Source organism: Ambystoma mexicanum, chromosome 3q (genome assembly GCF_040938575.1).
Source record: "Ambystoma mexicanum isolate Mex_15411 chromosome 3q, UKY_AmexF1_1, whole genome shotgun sequence".
Taxonomy (NCBI): Eukaryota; Metazoa; Chordata; class Amphibia; order Caudata; family Ambystomatidae; genus Ambystoma; species Ambystoma mexicanum.
Genome location: NC_090926.1, coordinates 692,722,066 through 692,739,215, shown reverse-complemented (window position 1 = coordinate 692,739,215; position 17,150 = coordinate 692,722,066). Strand labels below are relative to the sequence as shown.

The following is a 17,150-nucleotide window of genomic DNA, read 5'->3' as shown; positions in this document are numbered from 1 at the left end:
TTGAGGCGGGGTGTTGGGCCAAAGGTTTCTAGTCAGTCATACCGCGGGGGGACGGAACTCTCCCCGGTACTCTCCCCAAGGATTTCAGCACACCCGCGAGCTCCTTCGTGGGTCTTGTGAAGATTGAGGGAGGTTCGGGGTGGGGGAGAGGGTCGTCGCTTCTACGGTGGGCAGGGGTCAGGGGATTGAGGGGGAAAGGCTGGCAGCTGTAGGAATAGGAGTAGGGTCGAGTTCTACTAATCACGCAGGTCGGTGAAATCGTGGAATGTCTCTCACAGTATTGGTGGGGGCGGGCGCCGCGTGGCCCGCCGAGCCCAAAGACCCAAAGACTCTGCAACCGACTCCGTGGCCGCTCTGCGGTGTTCTGGGGATTTTAAGTTCTTGGGTGATTGCAGTGATTGCAGTAGAAAGAGGACTGAAGGCAGTCCAATGATTGTAGTCAGCAGCAGCAGCCAAAAAAGAGTGGAACCTTCTGTAATGCAGACCCAAAGACTCTGCAACCGACTTCCAGATAATTCAAATGGTGGCGAGGCCCCATATACTGAACCTGGGTGTGAGAAGATTTATAGACCAAGAGTGGCTGAAGCATTAGATAATCCAAGCTGGGGCGAGACCGTATTAGCCTAAGCCATGGTGAGAAGTGAAGAGCCTGAAAGGGGCTGAAAGACTAAACATCCGAAGCGGGGTTGAGAAAAAAAAGATACCCCACGAGGGTGTGTGAATCCCGAGACCTCGGGGCGGGGAGAGAACCTGAGAACCTATCAGGCCCAGAGTGGGCCACAAGCACATCAACCCCAAAGGGGGGCATCCAACCCGAGACCCCAGCAAGGGGTAGGAGCCAAAAGAACAGCGAACCAAGCCTGCAATGCGAGGACTTTGCTTTATAGAAAGCCCTAAATGAATAGCAGGTCAGGGGGGTAGAGACTCTGATTACTCCATTGCATACCAGGAAGGAGGCCCGAAGGAAACGTATGGATTCTTTTTGTTGGAACTGTGGATTGGGCGAAAGGCCCACAGACATTGGTTAGTGATCAGTCTGGAATCCTGCTTAGGGAAAACAGCCCTTTCTCTAATCCTGGGACAGTCTATGGCGAATCGGAAACCAGACAGGGATATACTCTTTGGGGAAAAGACCATATGTGCTATTTTGTTTTTATTAGATTATTTTATTTTGTAGCGGTAGAGCTATGATCAGGCTAGTTTCTGTTTTCTAGACAGCAGACAGACTATTTTTTTCTACGACATCCTGACTTGCTCCATTTCGCCTTCCTGTCTTTCGCACAGGAACCAGAGTCGTAGGACTGGTACAGGATTTTGGGAATATAGTAAAGAAATGGAGTTAAGCCACAATGAGTTGTCCGTCTCCTGATTTTGACTTAGCACACCAGTCAAGTGAATCAAAAGGACAAGTGCTAAGAAATGCACGAGACGTGTGAGCACTAATTAAGTCAATTGTTTCAAATAAAGAACCGCTAACAAAGCTAATGTATTGATAAAGTAAAGTTGACAAAGTCAAGTGAACCCAACACATAGGCATCAACTACAGTTATAAATAACTATTTAGTATAGATACTTCATGACAGAATATAGTAGCCCTTTCAATGACAAGTCTACCAGAAACTTGTTTAGGGAAGGTGGCTATACATCTGCTACAGCAAACTAGCACATTAGCACTGAGACATGGTGTTGAGGTGACACAGAGGACTTTTTTGAGAGTTGCAAGTCCAAGCATTTCCGATTTCTTCACATGGGTACTATTAAAGTTTGGGTAACTAAAGCAGAATTGTTTCTTGATACTTAGTATATTTCAACCACACAAGAAAGTCATGCCCAGAGACCCAAGAGAAGCTGCAACTGTCTTGGCATCAAGAAGGAAGAGACATTAGCACATGGGCAGTGGTTCAGAGATTTCTGAGAGCCAGAGACTTTAATATAAGACATTTTGCATTTACAAATATTTCAAGAGATTGATCCTGACAAAGCCAGAGGAGCAAGGCAGTGTTAGAATATATAAACCCATTAAATATCTGTATAATAAGAGAAATATCAGATTTTTTCCAACACTGAAGTGCAAGACAATCATTTCACAAAGTTGCACCACTTTCATAGAAAGAAATTAAGATCTGAACGATATGTGGATTGGATTCCAAAGAGCCAATAAAAGTTGAACTCTACGCATCTTAGGTCTGGCTATGGCTACTATTGGCAAAGAGGAAGGCACAAAACCCAGAATCTGTTGAAACCCCACATGGTTGAGGGTCATGAAAGAATAGGCCAGGTTGCTCTGTAATTGTCAAAAATTCTATCTCCAGTAAAACGGCACATGTCATGCTCTACTTATGAGTAGTTTATGAAGCCATTGCAAAGGCATCAAACAGGATTTCTGCACACTGACTGCCAATTCGAATCTAAAAAGCAGATTCAGCTAGGTCTGAGGATTTGACTTAACCTCTGCCAGATCATTGTCCCATACCAGCCAGACATTCAAATAGGGGGCACCTACACCCCCTGAACTATCTGCTCTGCTGCCACCCCATCCATGACCTTGGTACACCCTTGAGGCCCAGTTGGGACTCAAAAGTAGAAACTTGCACTGAAACCTTCTTTGAGCAGGTGAAAAGCAGCAGTGCATGGCTAAGTTGGAACATGGAGCTACACATACTTCACTCCTACCCATCCCAGTTACAGGGCAATGTGGGAATCTGCGCCGGGAGTATGTCCAGGGGAAGGACAACTGTGTGAGAAAGGTCTAAAATTGTGCACAAGCTTGCCTGTACTTTTGCACTGTGGGCACCTTGAATGCTAAGCCTATTGCAACCTAGGGTATTGTTCAGGTCAAGGGCAGCTCAGTCACTTCTGCTGACAATGTGCCACTGCCAACCTGAGCCAGCGATGGGTGAAATCGGGAAAATATGAAGTAGGAGGCAGAAACCTCTACTCACTACTGAAAGGATCCCAGGATATCTGGATAGGTCTCCCCAAGATGGTACATTAAGGTCTTCCTGATATTCCCATAGGGTGGAATGAAAGGGAAGCAGGAAATCATTGCACTAATTAGGATCTAACCTGGTGGTCTGGAAGCTTAACCCACTATTTTCTTTATTGCTTTCTGCGTTGAAAGCTAGAAGATCAATCTTTTTGTTGTTTTAGATCTTGGAAGCTTCTAAACCCTGAATAGGATTGGCTAAGTCAATCTAGCCAGTTGTCATGAAGGAAAGGCTTTAAGTTTCTGCTTAGTAAGGACTGGGCCATCGGAGTAGACATTTTACATCTGGTCAACTGTTTGAAAGATTAGGCTAGGTTGTGGGGCAGATTGGATGTACCCTTGTTGAGCTTCCAACCAACTGTGGTTGAAAAAGAAGGTGATTGTTGGCAGGATGAGTGACTCAGAACTCACCCTTGGCTACCGTGAGCACTTGTCCTTTGATCTGCTGCACACAGATTGGGCCGTGTCCAGAAGTTCACAGCTTTGAGAAGTGTTGCTTAAATGGTGCAAGACATTAAACACGCACCCATACTTATTGGTAAAATCTCGTCGCCACCCCCACAGAGTTCAAATCACAAATGAGCGACAAGGGAGACCACCAACTTGTGTGTTGCACACAATGGCATAAAGGAAAACTGTTGTGGTTATGCAGCAGTTCAGGTGCTGGATGGTAAACAAGAGAGTGGATCGATTTTCAAAGCCCCAACCCTCCTGTTCCCCTCCAAATCCTCTTGATGTTGTGGATTGGAAGGCAATTTGTTCTATGGGCAATGCATATGAGATACATTATAGATTCACATGCTGTGCATAGGCCGACATCTAGTGGAAGCTGCAGAGTATTACAGCTGTTTTCGATATTCAAAAAGTGACATCGACAAGGCGTGCCAGTAATATTATCCCTAGTGCAACGTCCTCTGTATCCATGGTCCATCATGCATCGAGGACCCTCAGATTGTTTTGTTTCTGACATGAGGTAGCATGAAGTGTAGCGCGAGTACAGGTGAATCCAAGCAGATATGTACCAAACAAGCTCATAAAGCATACATGCACCTTCTCTCCAAGGGGAGGAAGTGTGGGTTGCAGATACAAGCATCAGAAATACGATTACGTTGAGTAATGTATCCCTTCTGAGGCTTGTGGAATCTGCTTAGATCACATGCTGTTCATAGATTAGCGAGCAGTGTTAGGAGAAAGTGGTGGGTTGTGAGAAGGTTCATTGGCAAACAGATGTTTTAGAACCGCTTGTCCTTGTGTATCTGTCTTGGAATGTGTGTCAATGCAGTAGTGTTGAGTGAAGGTGTGTACTGAGCTCCATGTAGCTGCTTTGCAAATGCTGTCTAGGGGGACATTTGCAATGAAAGCCAGAGTGGCTCCTGTGCTGCTTGTGGAGTGACCTCTTGGTGTGAAAGGCAGTGTCTTGTTTGATAGAGAATAGCACAGTTGTATACATCTGACTATCCATCTGAAGATGGCATTCTTGGAAATGCGGTCTCCTTCTCTGCCTGGTGCTACAGAGACAGTTGATCTGTTTTCCTCAGTGGTCTGGTCTTGTTTACATAGTAAAGGACCGCCCTCCTTACCTCTAGTGTGTAGAGTTTAACCTCAGCTGAGCTGGTGGGGTTCTGGAAGAAGGCGGGTAGCTCGATGGAATGGTTTACGTGAAATTTAGAGGAACTTGGGGGGGAAAACCTAGGATGAGTGCGTAAAACCAGTTTGTCCTTGTGCATGGTAAAGAAAGGATCCTGCACTGACAATGCTTGTAATTCACCAACTCCTCTTATGGAAGTAATAGCCACTAAAAAGGCAGTCTTGTAGGTCAGGTGCTTAAGACTTGACTTATGCATCGGCTCGAAGGGTTCCATGAGCTTAGCGAGTACTACATTGAGATCCCATCCCAGCGTTGGGTTAGAAATGGGAGGGTGGAGTTGTTTTACTCCCTCCATGAATGCTTCAATGACCGGTCCTTCCACCATGATACTTTATTGTGGGAGGTGGTGTAAGCCGATAAAGCCACCAGGCGGACCTTTATAGAGTTGAAGTCTAATCCTGAATCTAGCAAGTGGAGCATATAATTTAGAATGCGAGATGGAATACATTCTATGGGGTTTATTTGTTTAGACTGGCACCAAACTACAAATCGCCTCCACTTGTCGAAATAACAGTGCCTAGTGTTTGGTCTTCTTGCTTCCTTTAGGATGTCCATATACCTCTGTGGCAGGCTAAGATGTCAGAACTCTATGACTTCAGGAGCCACGCTGCTGAGTTCATAGATTGAGGTTGAGGGTGCATTGTTGTTCCCCCGTGCTGAATGAGTAGGTATGTCTGGCACAGGAGTTTGATGGGATCGCACATCGCCAGTTTGCGCAGATGTGGATATTATGGCTGTCTCGCCCACATGGGAGCAACTAGGACGAGTGTCACTTGTTCCCTGTGAATCTTGTTCACCACCTTGTTCATGAGAGGAGTGGGAGGAAAAGCCTAGGCAAACCTCCCTCACCAGTTCATCCAGAGGGTGTTCCCCTTGGAGCCTGGTTGTGGGAACCTGGATGCAAAGTCTGTGCATTGCTGGTTTTCGCTTGTGGCGAACAAGTCTAGCGTGGGGTAACCCCATTGAGAGAAGAGGTGATCTACGACTTGTGTGTCTAGTTGCCAGTCGTGTTCCTATGGTAGGGTATCTCTGCTTAGAGAGTCTGCTAACGTATTGAGTTCCCCTGCAACATGTTGCGACGATAGGAATATCTTCCATTTGAGAGCCCATTTCCAAATCTGTTGTGCTAGTTTGGACAGATTTGGAGAGTGTGTGCCCCCCTGTTTGTTGATGTAAAGCATCACTGTTGTGCAGTTGGTGAGGATTTGTACCAACAGACTGGTTAGCTGTATCTCGAATGCCTGCAGGGCTTTGAATACTGCCAGCAGTTCTAACAGGCTGATGTGGTTCTGTGCAGTGGCATGAGTCCACAGACCGGGAGCTGTGTGATGAAGGTGATGAGCCCCTCACCCGGAAAACAAGGCGCCTGTTGTCACTATAGCTTGCACTTCTGGGTTGTGGAAGGGTTTGCCCCTTAGAAGATTCTCCCTTGTCCACCAGCGAAGGTTAAGTACGAGTGTTGGGGAAAAGACCACTAGATCGTCCCAGTGACCGGGGCGCATGCAGCACCAGTTAAATGCAAGATGCCATCATGCCTAGCAATCGCATAGCTTTGCGTACGCTTATGTGGCGACCGGCCTGATAATGTGGTATTTGCAGTAGCATGTTATGGACTTTTTCTTTTGAGGGGAAGAGTAAGACCTCCCTTGTGTCCATTACAGCTCCTATGAACTGTTTGGTTGTGCTTGGCACTAGGCTTGATTTTTTCTCATTTATTGAGAAGCCCAATTTAAAGAGAAGATTTATCGTTCTTTGAATGTTTGTCCTGCAAATTTGGGGGGTTTGCGCTGTAATCAGCCACTCCTCCAGGTAAGGGTACACTGGGATTGACTCCCTGCGCATGGGCAATGCCACCACCACCAGTACCTTCTTGAATACCCTTGGAGCAGAAGCTATGCCGAAGGGTAGTACCTTGAATTGGTAGTGCTGGTTTGCTATCTTCAATCGCAAGACTTTTCTGTGTGCTCGGAACATTGAAATATGAAAATAAGCATCTTTCACACCCAGAGTTGCCATGTAGTCACCCCGCTTTAGCAGAGGGATTACTTCTTGTAGCATAGCCATGTAGAATTTTTGTGGCTTGACATATTTGTTTGCAGCGTACTGTTAGATCTTTCTTTGGCACAAGGAAGTAGGTTGAATAAATACCCTTGTTTACCTGGTTCGCCGGGACGACTTCTATGGTGTCCTTTAGGAGCAGCGTCTCGATTTCCTCGAGAAGGATGCATTGTTCTTCCTCTGAGTTTTTCTTATGGCGCAGGGGATGGTTCTGCTGTCGCTGGATTAGTTCCACACAGTACCCGCCCGCCATGGTGGATATCACCCATTTGTCTGAGGTGATCGCCTCCAATGCTTGGGTGAAGATTGAAATGTGCCCTCCTACTGGAGAGGCATGGGAGGGCACCTGAAGCGGAATGTCACTGTTTTGGAGGGGTTGCTCCACCTCTAGAGGTCGAAGAACTCCCTAGCTGCGAGATCAGTGCTGTCCTCTTGGGTAACCCTGTGAGGATGGGCCTCGATTGTTATCCCAGAATGATCATGGGCATTTGGCCATACTCTGAATCCCTTTGGGAATTTCGTCCTCTGAAGTGACAAAAATTACTATTCCCTCTTTGGCCTGAGGGTTTTTCTGTAAACTGTCCCAAGGACTTCAGAATATCATATTCGTCCTTTGCAGACATTAGAGCGTCCTCGACTGCCTTTCCAAAGAGGACATTGGGCTCGATAGGTATATTTAGCAGTGTTGCTTGTGTCTTCTACTTAAAGCCAGATTGGCGAAGCCAAGCATGGCACTTAATAATAGTGCCTTCCGCAATTATTCTTCCCGCATTGCCAGCAACGTCTAAATTGCTCTTCAGGATGCAGCTCGAGACAGCTCTGCCCTGTGCTGCTCCAGGGCTGACGATAGTAGTGCGGACACCTCGTCCCATTTATGACAATTAAAGCTAGCTAAGAGAGTCGCATTGTACCTTCCTGACCATGGTGTAAAGGAGTTACCTTTCCTTGTCAGGTGGCGCCTCAGATGAAGTTTGTGGAGTACCCGCTCTCTTTCTTTTGGTTGTGACCACGAGTGAGTCAGTGTAACGCTCACCTGATTCCCGTAGAGGCGCCGGTCTTGACTGGGCGTATACCGTATCTTCAAAGGTGATGTGTAACACACGGCTGGCTCTTTGGGCTGGACCTCTGTGCACTGTATGTCTGACTCGAAGGGTAAGATGTCTGCAGATAGAAAATATGGGATTAATGAACTGGGTTATTAAATGTCTCTCTCTTCTTCCCTTTCTCTTCTCCTGTAGAACCCCGAAGGTTAATGCTCTCACCTTAGGTAAGTGAACGCCGTGCTCTCCATCTGCCTCGGGGCAGGGTGCTGTAACCAGTTTCTTCACTGGATAAGGGGAGCAGGCCTCTTGACTTCAGAGGACTGCTGTCCGTCGTTTACTGCACGAACGGTAAGTTTCGAGTAATTCTAATGTCTTTAAAGTCTTTAGTAATGATGTCTCTTGTTTTGCAGGGTTCCGGCGATGGTGGATGACGGGCTGAAGTGAGTTGAAGATGGAGCCCGTGTGATGAATAGAAGCGCCTGGAAGCACGTAAGTAAGCGCTTGTTGCCTGCTTCACGATGCGCTCTAACTGTCTTTTTATTTTGCAGGTACAAGTTCGGAGCGGCTGCAGGGTGCCGGAATACCCACTGGGTTAGATGTGGAAAGGAGTAATGGCACGTGAGTATTAAAGTTCCCCAATGTCTTTAAACGCACCTTGTTTTGTCTTTCAGATGCGGGATGCAGCGCCGAAGGCCTCCGGAGCGTGCAAAGAGTTGGTAAGCTTTTGTCTTTCAGATGTCGGAATGCAGCGCGAGGCGTTGGTGACAGCCGATGGACCAGGTAAGTGAAGAGCTGTCACTGAAGACCGTAATGCTAACCTGTTCTTTCTTGTCTTTATAGGTGTTGCTGAAGACTGGATTCAGGATGGTAAGCCTTTTTCCTTAGGCCCAGGATCAGATGCAGAAGACACGATGAGCGTTCTGCTGCAGAGGATGCAGAATAACGCAAAGCAAGATTCATCCATCGGGTGTGGTTTAAATAGCCTCCTGTAGTGCTTAGGTGTCTCCTTCCACAGCCACGCCTAGGTAAGAAAAGAGTTCCTGCTTTCCAGAAGAGTTCCAGTGTTCTGAACCTAGGGAGTGGCTCCTGCCCCACCCAACAGGAAAAGTAGTTCCAAACAGAAGAGGATCAGAGGCTCAACTGGCAGGCAAGTAAGCAGCATGGTCTGCTGCAGGTAAGTCCACCCAAGCATTATGAGCCCGGCGCTTCCAGCGCTGGGACTGGGCATATTTATGAGCCTGGTGCCACTGGCGCCAGGACTGGGTCCAAAAGGTCCCAATTGGGACTGGTTGGCACTCGGAACCTGGGTTATGGATCTGCTTCCAAGGGAGTTGGGAAAACCCTGACCTTTTGGAAGCAGAGATCATGACAGTCAGGTTTAAGCTGTCCCCTGATATAGAGTGGTCGGTGGGAGCTGGGCGGAAGAGATTATCTATGCGTGGGTTAACAGCGTGCATTTGATTTGGTGTTTCCCAAGACAGTTGGATCCTTCTCTGGACAGATTGTAGTATTGGTATAAACTGGGTAACTGATTTCTTATCCCCCAAGATATCCTCAACAAATTCCTTGTCCTGCTGAGTCTCTTGTGTTCTGATCTGAAAGTGTTCTGCCGCCTTAATGAGCATGCCATTCAGGAGGGGCTGGTTGTCAATAGGCGAATCTGCCACCGGAGGGTCCTGGTTGACGGGAGTGGCTATAGTGTACATCTCTGTCTCAGTGTCAAAGATCTACGTAGGGAGGCTGAACCTGTGGTGAAATATCCAGGGTGTCCGGAAGAGACTTTTAAGATGGGGGTTGACTAGTAGGGGCATTTGCAATGGCTTGTGAGCCAGAGGCAGCTGTAAAAGGAGGAGTGTTCCAGATGTTTTGCAAAGCTTCTGTATTTTTCGCAAACAAATTGCCAATAAAGGTCATCCTCCTCATCACCCTATCTATGTCTTCACATGTCCATTGGGCTGAGCTCGGGATGGACAAAGGGCCTAGTGTGGCAGCCTGAGGGGTTACAGTGCCTACTAAGGAGTCCTTTTCTGATATGGAATCTTCCCCCCGAGGTTGAGAACCCTTGTGAGTGTGGAAAGCCTTGTGAGGCTGGGCTTGGATGGGGGGAAGAGTGACCTATCCTTATGAAGCGTCTTGGAAGCGCGCTTCTTATACTCTTTAGCCTTTCTAAGCCCTTTCGGGATGTGTTTTTCCACTAAGTGGGCTAGTCCCGCCTGCACTGAAGCCTTACTCGATTTCGACAAATCAAACTTCGGTCATGCAGTGGCCCGACGCCTCGTCAGCCGATGTTCGACATCCAGGTGCGGATTTATGCACAGCGTCTGTTCTGTCTTTCGACAGTCAGGGCCTGTCATGTGGGGATCGGGGTCGCAAATGCCCAGGAGGACTGTGAACTTGTGGACCTCTCCCTAGACGTTGTAGGTGGGCCATTAGTCGACAACTGCGTCGAGTCTCGGCCCAGGGTTGTGTGTTTAGTGGAGGTAGGGGTTGTGAGATAGCCCGTGCCGCAGGGGGGTCGTCCCCATAACAGGAGCGCTGGCCTGTCTGTTGAAGGACCCTTCCACGTCTATGGTGGCTTCGGCCTACATGGCGTGGTGGGTCCAGAGTTTCATTTTACTGTCCTTCAACGTCCTCGGTTTGAAGAGCCTACATGCTCGACACTTCTCCTCGACATGGTCTCGTGGGAGGCAAAGATTGCCCACTAGGTGCTCGTCGACCCACAGGAATTTTTGGATGCAGGCTGAACATGGAATCGTGGTGACCCAGCCTACACATCTGTGGGCCCACCTTGGTCACCAGAACCTCCCATGAAAGTGACGGCTGGGTGCCGGGTGTTATGACCTGAGTTCATAGATGCAACCATGGCGGTGTCGTGGTGGTAGTGACAGAGCACTAACACACAAGGAGGCTCACAGACTTCCCCATAATTGCCCTCCAAGTGGCAGAGACAACCCCGGGCCACCATGTACCTCTGCCCAACTGTCCAGAAGAGAGCAGGTTACTGAGTTCTGCAGACACTGACCTGGGCTGTGCGTTGGATGGGAGTTACCTGGGAAGATACAAGGATCTCTATGCAAGTATGTGCACACAAGACCAAACTATTTTTAAAAACCACAAGGGCATAGCAAAACACCACAGAAAGTACTAAAAGGTCTACCTGCCCCAAACCCATGAATGCATGACGTAAAACTTATGACAACATGCAATTTCAAACTCCCCTCACAACTGAGCCCAAAACTAGTACCCTGAGATTATATGACCTAGCCCGTTGCTAAACATGTAATTTTGGAGCATGGTCATTAATCTGGACTGCAAGCTCTCAAATTACCCAAGTGGTCCAACTATTCTGCATTCACCTGTTCAAGTACCTTGATAGATCCAATGTATAACAGCCACTCTGGCACATTAACAGGGTCTATCTGGGCCTCTCAAAATATGCAATAGCTAGTCCAATCAGCTATGGTCAAAATTCAGAAAATTCTTTCGATTGGGGAGCTGAATGAATGGGTGGGTGCATTTACTTGGGCTTCACATCATTTTTTGCAAATCTCCCTGCACACTGGCTGCTTGGTTATTATGCTGGGCCACGCCATCTATTTATTTGCTTTGAGTGGGCATTTACAGGGGCTTGCTCGAATGAGCAGAAACAAAAGGCAAGTTCTAACACATCCTAAATGCCTCTTGGCAACTACATAATTTGCTAGTTCATTTTTCCACTTGTTCACATGGATCGTAAAATACTGGCGAACTGAAATAAGGGCAAGTATCATTCTGGCCACTCCTTTAAATTACAGTTTAGCAACAGGTCTTCATCTGGATACTGTAATATTAAAGGATCAAAGAGTACAACCCAGTGATTATTACGTGCACACACAAAAACAGAATTGTGTCAAAATGTATACTACGTCATTTTGAAGTGGCTCCAAGTGGTACATGGCACCGTACAAAACACACATCCATTAAATAAATGTTTCCAAGTAAATTAGTTTTGTTTACAGTTCCAGAAAAATGGTGGTCACTAACAAATTGACAATCGATAGTGTGACCTGTTACTTTGGTTTAATGGTCCCTGTAATTTGCTGCAGTCTTAAGCTTCATGTTTACGACTCAGACTCAGGCATAAAACGAAGATGCAGGTTAGCAGCTGCCCCTTCTAAATATGTCCTTTACGATTCTCTATGGCTGGAACTTTCGGTTGATGAAAAATAGCATTTCCATGTTTTCCGATGTGTAATCAAGGGCTATGACTATCCCATGCATTCCAGTACTTCTGGCTACGGTAACAGGGCTACATGTTGATGCAGTGCTGTTGCACCCATGTAACTTCTGAAAGCGTATTTAATAAGTTCGGATTCTCTCTTCTAATGAAGATATTTAAAGGGGAGGGGCAATTAAGTCCTCACAAAGCACAGCGCACACAAAGTGCAATCAAAAGAACATGCGCATGTTTTAGGTTCTCAACAGCTGTGAATAATACATTGGAGCAAGGGCATCTTCTGCTTGAGGCAGGTACCCACGTGAGAGCTCATCCAGCCACCTCAGTGGAATTAAGGAAAGCACCAGCAAATTGAAAGGGGCCCCTTGTGTGATCGTCTTAACGCAGCGAACACCTAATGGAGTATTGATAAGGGCAAGATGTGAAGAAATGTTGAGGTATGCACGGACGCAGTTCATTCATGTATGCGTTCTACAGTCAAGCCCATACTCCAGGGATACACTAGTCTACTCCAGGGGCGGACTGGCCTATTGGGAAGTCTGGAGATTACCCAGTAGGCCTTCACCCTAGGCCTCTTTTGTGTGATAACCTATTTTATTTACAGATTTTATCACAGGAAACGGGATGGGTTTGCTGAAAATGTGTAATATGGGGCCACTTTGAAAATTATTCCCAGTCCACCCTTGGTCTACTCTAACCCTTTTCGTTTTAGTGATGGGTACATTTGAGTTTTTTAAAGACAATAAATTACCTCTGCATAGTTTTAGCTTCCACGCTGGTGATTAATATGTCTGTTAACGCCCTTCCGCATTTAGTTGGTGTGCAGCCTGGAAAAGAAAAAACAGAAATCAGAGGATGAATTTAGAAAAAACACCTGGCTTTTGCATGGCTAGAAAATATTGCTCCCAACCCTCACAATCATGTGATTTTTACACATAAAACAAATCAGCATGGGCAAAGACTATATAGTTTTAAGTTTGCAAAAGTTTATTGCATTTTATATTTTTAGACGCAAGTGTGTTTTGGCCCCAAATCAAAGAACATTGAAGGTAAAGGGCTGGGCCATCATGTGACTTATAAAATAAATAAAATTACGGGATCTATTGGTCTCAAGTGGTGGATTAAATTCTACGAGCATTTTACTATCTGCAGCTGAAGCACAAAGCCTGCAGCTTATACAGCATGTTACACAGGCCCATAAAAACATTTTGATCGCTGTACCGTACAGCATGGCATCATCTATAATGTTAAAATAAATGTTAAAAGCCACCTCAAGCGCCAATTACCAAGATCCATAAACCCTGTACCAAAAAATGGTACTGTGGGTGTATTCAAAGGCTCCAAACAGAAGTCCCTTTCACAAGAACAACAGGATTTTAAACGCAAACAAAAACGGCATGGCCTTTGTTTTTTTGTTTCCAAGTAAAATTGAAGAGCTATGTGGAAAGGGGGCTACCTGTAATTACCAAAGGAAAAGCAGCATTTTAATTTACAAAAGAAGGAGGAATAAAATATCCCTTTCACATGGAAAACAGAATTTTTAAACAGTGATACACGAACGGCTTGCACAGGTGTGTGCAAATAAAAGCAGTTTAAAAGTGAAATTGTTTCACTGCTCACGGAAAAATGTCAGGGAAAAGACATTATGTGCACGTTGGCAAAAAGCAATGTATGTTATGTTTCACATACAAAACATCACTGACATTTGAAAAGCAACTGTCTTTTTGGAAAAATGTCAGCCCAAGACAAACCCTTTTGCCTGCTGTGGGAAACTTCACAAGAAAACCTCCCACTGCCAGTCTGGATGTCACATCTCCCATGTAATTACCAACTGCAATAACGTGTCGTGCTAAAGGTGTCGAAATTCAGTGTTCTCCAGACCTGCTGGCTCTGAAGGCACTGACTGCAGGAAAAGTTCCCCTTGGCTGGAGCATGACTAATATTTATGAAAATGGGTCAACTTCAAAGAGCAAGCTTTCAACACAAAGAGACTGATAAAAAAAAACTCTGGGTACAGGCTGACCCAATGAGGACAAATGCTGGAAGGCAGTAGAATTGCCATTTGTCCCACATGAAGATTCACAATTAATTTAAAAGGACTCTCATCATTTAGGCCTTTTTCTCAGCAACCATAAGTCGGATTGATTTTAATATGTACCGTTTTTAATGTAATATCCGGATGATTTTGGAGATATAAAAATGTATCAACCTGTGACTCAGGGAACTATAATGGCCATCCAAGATGTGTTCCTGGCTGATTCTGAACATGTTCCAAATGTGAGAGTTGGTGAGCGGGTCGAGAATAAAATTAGGAATATGGGTAATAACTTACATATTCATAACTTATGTTTTTTTTATGGAAACGGCAGAAAGGTTCCAAATGGCTGTGCTACATAGTACTGACTTGGTGGTCAGGTTATCCAATTCCCCATGATTAACTGAATCAGAAAATATGTATATTATGGCAGTTGATAGTAAAATTATGAAGTTCCTTTATCTCACTCTCTACCTGTGGTATTCCCCAGGGGTCTAACCTCGCTCCCTGGCTGTTCAACCAATTCCTGGCAACTCTCACCCACCGCATTGCTTCTCTCTGCTCCAACTTTCAGTGCTATGCGGATGAGATTCCGCTTGTTTTCAGGCTTCCCTCAGGTACCTGTTCTCCTTCTCTCATCTCTAACTGTCTGCTATCCAGGAGTGGTGTGCCGCCAACAATCTCTGCTGACGGAGATTCTCCTCATCGGCACACCTGCACCCTCCTTTCCTGTCACTCTCTGGCCGGCCTCCCTTGCACCTCTTCCTGCTCCCACCTGTGAAGTTAAGAACCTCGGGGTCATCTTCGACTCCATACTCCCCTTTTCTCCTCACATCTCTGACGTCTTTAAGAAGTCAAACTACCAACTGCACCTCCTCGGAGGTATTCTTCCTTTCCTCTCCTTCCCCCAGATGCTCACCGTCTAGAGTTCTGGTTTTCTCTAGGCTGGAGTAATGTAACAAACTCTTTCTAAATCTGCCTGCTTCTACTCTCCGCCCTTAACAACTCACCCAGAACAGGACTGCAAGACTTGTCCTTGGCCTCAAGCCCAGGGATCGTATCTCTCCAGCACTGAAATCTCTGCATTGGCTCCGAGTGGCTGCAATGATTAAGTTCAAGGTCCTCTGCATGGTCCACAAGGCCTTCTGGGGCCTGAATACCTCCAACTCTCTCTCTTCATAATACCTTCCTACTTGGGCTCTTCGCTCATCCATCTCGAACTCCCTCAGGGTCAGTCGCATCTCCAGGCAACAAGTTGGTGGTAGATCTCTTTGTTAGGCTGGGGCCTCCCTCTGGAACAGCATCCCTGCCTCTCTGAAACTTGAGGAGAACCATCTGCGGTTCCGGAAGCACCTCAAGACCTTCCTCTTTGTTTGTTCCTTCTCTCTTCCTCTGCCCTGCTGATTTTGTGTCTGATACTGCACTGGTCACCTGGCTAGCCTATTATTTCGGGCACAGGTCCCTGCCCGCCCAGTTGCACACCCACACGGCCTCCCAGCAACCCTTGCACTTGGGTATGTATCTGTAGCCCTACAGTCCCCCTACCTGCACTTTTGGTTTGGACACCTGCTGTCTGCACTTACCCATGCACCTGCCACCTTCTGGCCGCACTTCTTGTTATTGTTTGTACAGCACTGCCCCTTCCCCTTTCCCCTGCCACTTTTCCCCTCCCCTGCACTTGCGGGATCTCAATGTCACTTGGCCTAGTAAGATCGTTGTCTGTCTTCCCTCTGTTCCACCTCCCTTGCCTATTCGTGCCTTGAAACACTTGTGTATAGGTGCGTTACAAATGCCAAATCATATCATACATAACTAGTTTTGGCCAAACATTTGAAAGGAGAACAAATGGCGATTAGAAATGGCAATTGCCATTTTACTCCAGACCCATAAACCAGTCCTAACATGGAGACTGGGTTTGGGAGGAGAGAGAAGGGTAAGTGTCCAATCTTATCTGAGGGAATTATTGCAGGGTACTCCCTCAAGATTGTAACATTGGTGGTGTCATCGCTGCTATATAAGGGGGACTGCACTAGGAGGAGGGGAAACACGCACAGAGACACAGACAGACAGAGACAGACAGAGGTCTGCTGAAACTTATCATCTGACAGATGGTAGGAAACACCAGAGGAGAGGAGAGGAGATTGCTGAGAGTGCATCTGGGTGGAGCTGTCTATTTCTAAGAAGGCCACAAAGCTGAGTGTGTCTTATGGTCTAGAGCGGGAGGCCATCTTTGAGAGTGGAGTGTCCAGACCCCTGTCTATCTTTCCAGAGTGTCCTGAGATGCAGCTGGCTTTGCTGAACATTAAACAGAGGCTTTCTGTGCAAGAAGAACCGAGCCCTGGGAAACCAAAAGGTGGGTGAGTCTGCTTGCCTTGAATCCTTTCCCTTTATAGTGTGCGGGGGCCGGGGGTAGCAATACTGTGTAGATCCTTAGCCTATTTAACTAAAACTATTAATTTAATTTAATCCCCCTTTAGCTGAACACTACGGGGTACTTTTTGTTAACATTCGTAAGTAACAAAGCTCACTTCACAGTGTGTGCTGAAAACTATAGCCTATACATGAATTGGATAATCCTTGTTGACCTGCTGACCCCAACTTCTTTAAGGAAGAGGGGTGTCTTTGTTCTTAAATCAGTCCTTCCTTTTTATCCAGCTTCACCAACACAGGCCTTTGAGTGGAGGGGGCCTGAATTCCAAAATTCCCCAAATCATTCCACTTTTTCTGTCCAAGTTCCCCAACAAAGACCAAAGTAGGGGTTGGGGATCTGAAAAACAAACTGTCATGGGTATCAGGCAGGTAGTTGGGGCAAGCTGGGTGGAGGCTTGGCAGGCCTGGCATAGGCACACAAAGAACCCATAGCAAAAACCTCCTTTAATTTCTTCCTAGTGTTTATAGTAACTTCCTGGTTACCACTTCCTGTTGCCAAACAGGGAGTGCATGATGATTCATGAGCTCTCTAGTGTTTGGGTGTGGCTGGCTATATAAGCCACATCCAAGATTCTTCCAGTGCTTCGTGTTGCTTACTATGAGCTGCATCAGCAACACACTTGCCATGCTCTGGATCAGCCAGCTTCTGCTTACCTGCTCCGGATCATCCTGCTTCTGCTTACCCGTTCTGGATCATTCTGCTTCTGCTTACCTGCTCCGGAAGAACCTCAGTT

The 17,150-nt window shown here is 46.5% G+C and overlaps 1 protein-coding gene across 3 annotated transcripts in view; it reads right to left on the bottom strand.

Moving 5' to 3' along the window:
* OGFOD3 (2-oxoglutarate and iron dependent oxygenase domain containing 3) overlaps positions 1 to 17,150 on the bottom strand; it is an 876,068-nt gene that overhangs the window by 698,512 nt on the left and 160,406 nt on the right. For all 3 annotated transcript variants that reach the window (XM_069654613.1, XM_069654612.1, XM_069654611.1), the window contains exon 3: positions 12,703 to 12,778. In XM_069654613.1, the coding sequence (XP_069510714.1) occupies positions 12,703 to 12,778 (76 nt within the window). The remainder of the gene's footprint in view (positions 1 to 12,702; positions 12,779 to 17,150) is intronic.